Source organism: Aphanomyces invadans, assembly GCF_000520115.1.
Source record: "Aphanomyces invadans strain NJM9701 unplaced genomic scaffold supercont1.11, whole genome shotgun sequence".
NCBI classification, from domain to species: Eukaryota; Oomycota; class Saprolegniomycetes; order Saprolegniales; family Verrucalvaceae; genus Aphanomyces; species Aphanomyces invadans.
Window position 1 is genome coordinate 260117 of NW_008580156.1, and position 1977 is coordinate 262093.

The 1977-nt window shown below is 49.0% G+C and overlaps 2 protein-coding genes across 2 annotated transcripts; one reads left to right on the forward strand and one right to left on the reverse strand.

The window, feature by feature from the left end:
* Window positions 1-199: 199 nt before the first annotated feature.
* On the forward strand, window positions 200-710 carry H310_06237 (hypothetical protein; the record flags this gene model as incomplete). Its single annotated transcript, XM_008871223.1, has 2 exons — window positions 200-394; window positions 681-710. 2 exons carry the CDS (start codon window positions 200-202, stop codon window positions 708-710), a joined length of 225 nt encoding a protein of 74 aa, XP_008869445.1.
* An 845-nt stretch (window positions 711-1555) lies between these two features.
* On the reverse strand, window positions 1556-1813 carry H310_06238 (hypothetical protein; the record flags this gene model as incomplete). The annotated part of the gene is made up of 1 exon (XM_008871224.1): window positions 1556-1813. One exon carries the CDS (start codon window positions 1811-1813, stop codon window positions 1556-1558), a length of 258 nt encoding a protein of 85 aa, XP_008869446.1.
* Between the last annotated feature and the right edge of the window lie 164 nt (window positions 1814-1977).

Sequence of the window (1977 nt, forward strand, 5' to 3'; positions counted from 1 at the left end):
CTGGATCAGTGTCCAAGGTGCTCATTTTGCGTGGCAATGCGAGCACTTTCACACAAGGTCAAGGCCATCCTAAGTTACTGGTGACGTGGATCGGGCCATGTCGAGACAAAGAAGTTGACGAGTACTCTGTCTTCCTCGAACATCTCATCACACATGAAGTATGTGAAAAGTAAGAGAAGCGCACACATCACATGCCAAAATGTATGCCGAGTCGAGCTTCGAAGTCACGGAAGAGAACCTGGAACACTTGTCTGAACAAGGGCTAGTGCTGAAGGTTCAGTCCATCGCTGGACACAAATTTGTCCTGGATGTAACGGACTACACCCTGAAAGCCTTGTGGCATGTGTTCGAAGCGGTTGAAGCATCGTGGGAACCGTTGAAAAAGCTCATGAAAGTATGTCCAGCTTGTTGAGCCACATCGACGTGAAATATTTGATCCACAAATCAAATATCGCCTCAAGGCCACGTCATACATAATATGCCTATTCTGCATGTTACATGAGCCTTGCGCAAGTGAAAGGTAACGAAAGCCAGCTCGCCCTAGCGGTGCTTAATGCAGAATTTCTAGAAAGCGAGCATTCTCGTAGTCAAACTTAACCTCGGCTTAATCAATCACTTTCCAATTTGCACCCAATTCATCTGTGGTCATGAACGTCGACGACTACCCAGACCTGGTGAAGGCTATCAAGCAAGCGAGCGAGAAGGGTTAGAAGACGCAAATGCCGGGCCTGTCTGGCAGATCATGACTTGGGGGGGGTGTTGTGTGCAGTGGCGTCAGCCATGCTCTGCCACGCACAGGTGGAGCCCGCAAAGGACCACGGAGCGCCACCGACGTGAATCAAGCAAGCTGCACAGAAGCGTTCCATACTAGATGAACGACGCTTGCCAATAGTCACTCAAGGGAGCCAATCAGGAACGAGAGTAGAGGCAACGGTTGGAACAGCTCACTCTTAGTTTTGCCCGCTTGCAGCAGTTCAATCAAGTCAGTGATTCACGGGAGGCGGCGCTCCCCTATCTGGTTGTTCGTGTGCACGCAGGGCGGAAACTGCTCACCCCAGCACGAATTTGATGTCATTCCACCAAATACCTCGGGTGTGCTTCTTCTTCTGAAGAAAAATTAGGATGCTGCTTCTAAGAGGGACATTCTTGCCTCAAGAAAGAGGGGCAGTCGCGGCGCTCAAACATGTCGCCAGAAAAATGTGACAAGTCACGTACCTCTTGAAGGACGGCTTCAAACGCTAGAGCAACTTTTTCGATAGCGTTCAACAGACGTGAATACGGTTCAAGCTGCAGCAAGCAGAAAATCGAACGGTCCCCCACGACGACATGGTCTTGGAGGGTCGTTTGCTGTTCTGTATGAGAGAGTATGCAGGTGCATTGTTCAAAATGATGACCACACCACAATGTTGCATTGGACGCAGATACCCACGACACCCTTGACTTCACATTTGTGTAGATTTCATCGACGAGAGCGGTGTTGTTGTCCATCTTGTTGCTGTCCCTTTGCACGCGACTGCACAGAAGACTGCTGAACGGAGGATACGGTGCATTGGAGTTAGAGATTGGGGTCCTTCAACGGAGACATAACCAACGTTGCACCTTGTCTCTTTATGGCACCACCAAACATACGCTTGCAATACAAGTTGATAATTGTTTCGTCGTAATACACGATGCAGTCATCGTTTCCTTGGTGCTGGATGAATTCATGAGCAAACTCCTGGAGTTTGGGTTTGGTCAAGGTGTCATTCCATGTGGATGGCTTGATCCGAGCTTGTTTGATGATGTAGAGCATGCCAAGGAGATGTCGGCTCATGGTTTTTATCGACACGTCCAATCCAAAGGCCAAGAACTCCTTCATTTGACGCAACGTGTACAGTATAAACAATTCACATACTTCTCTAGGACATTTAACACTGTTAGCGTCACTTTCGTGCGTGTTGTTGTGGTCCCTCCTCTTGGCTTCGGGTTGACGCAGTG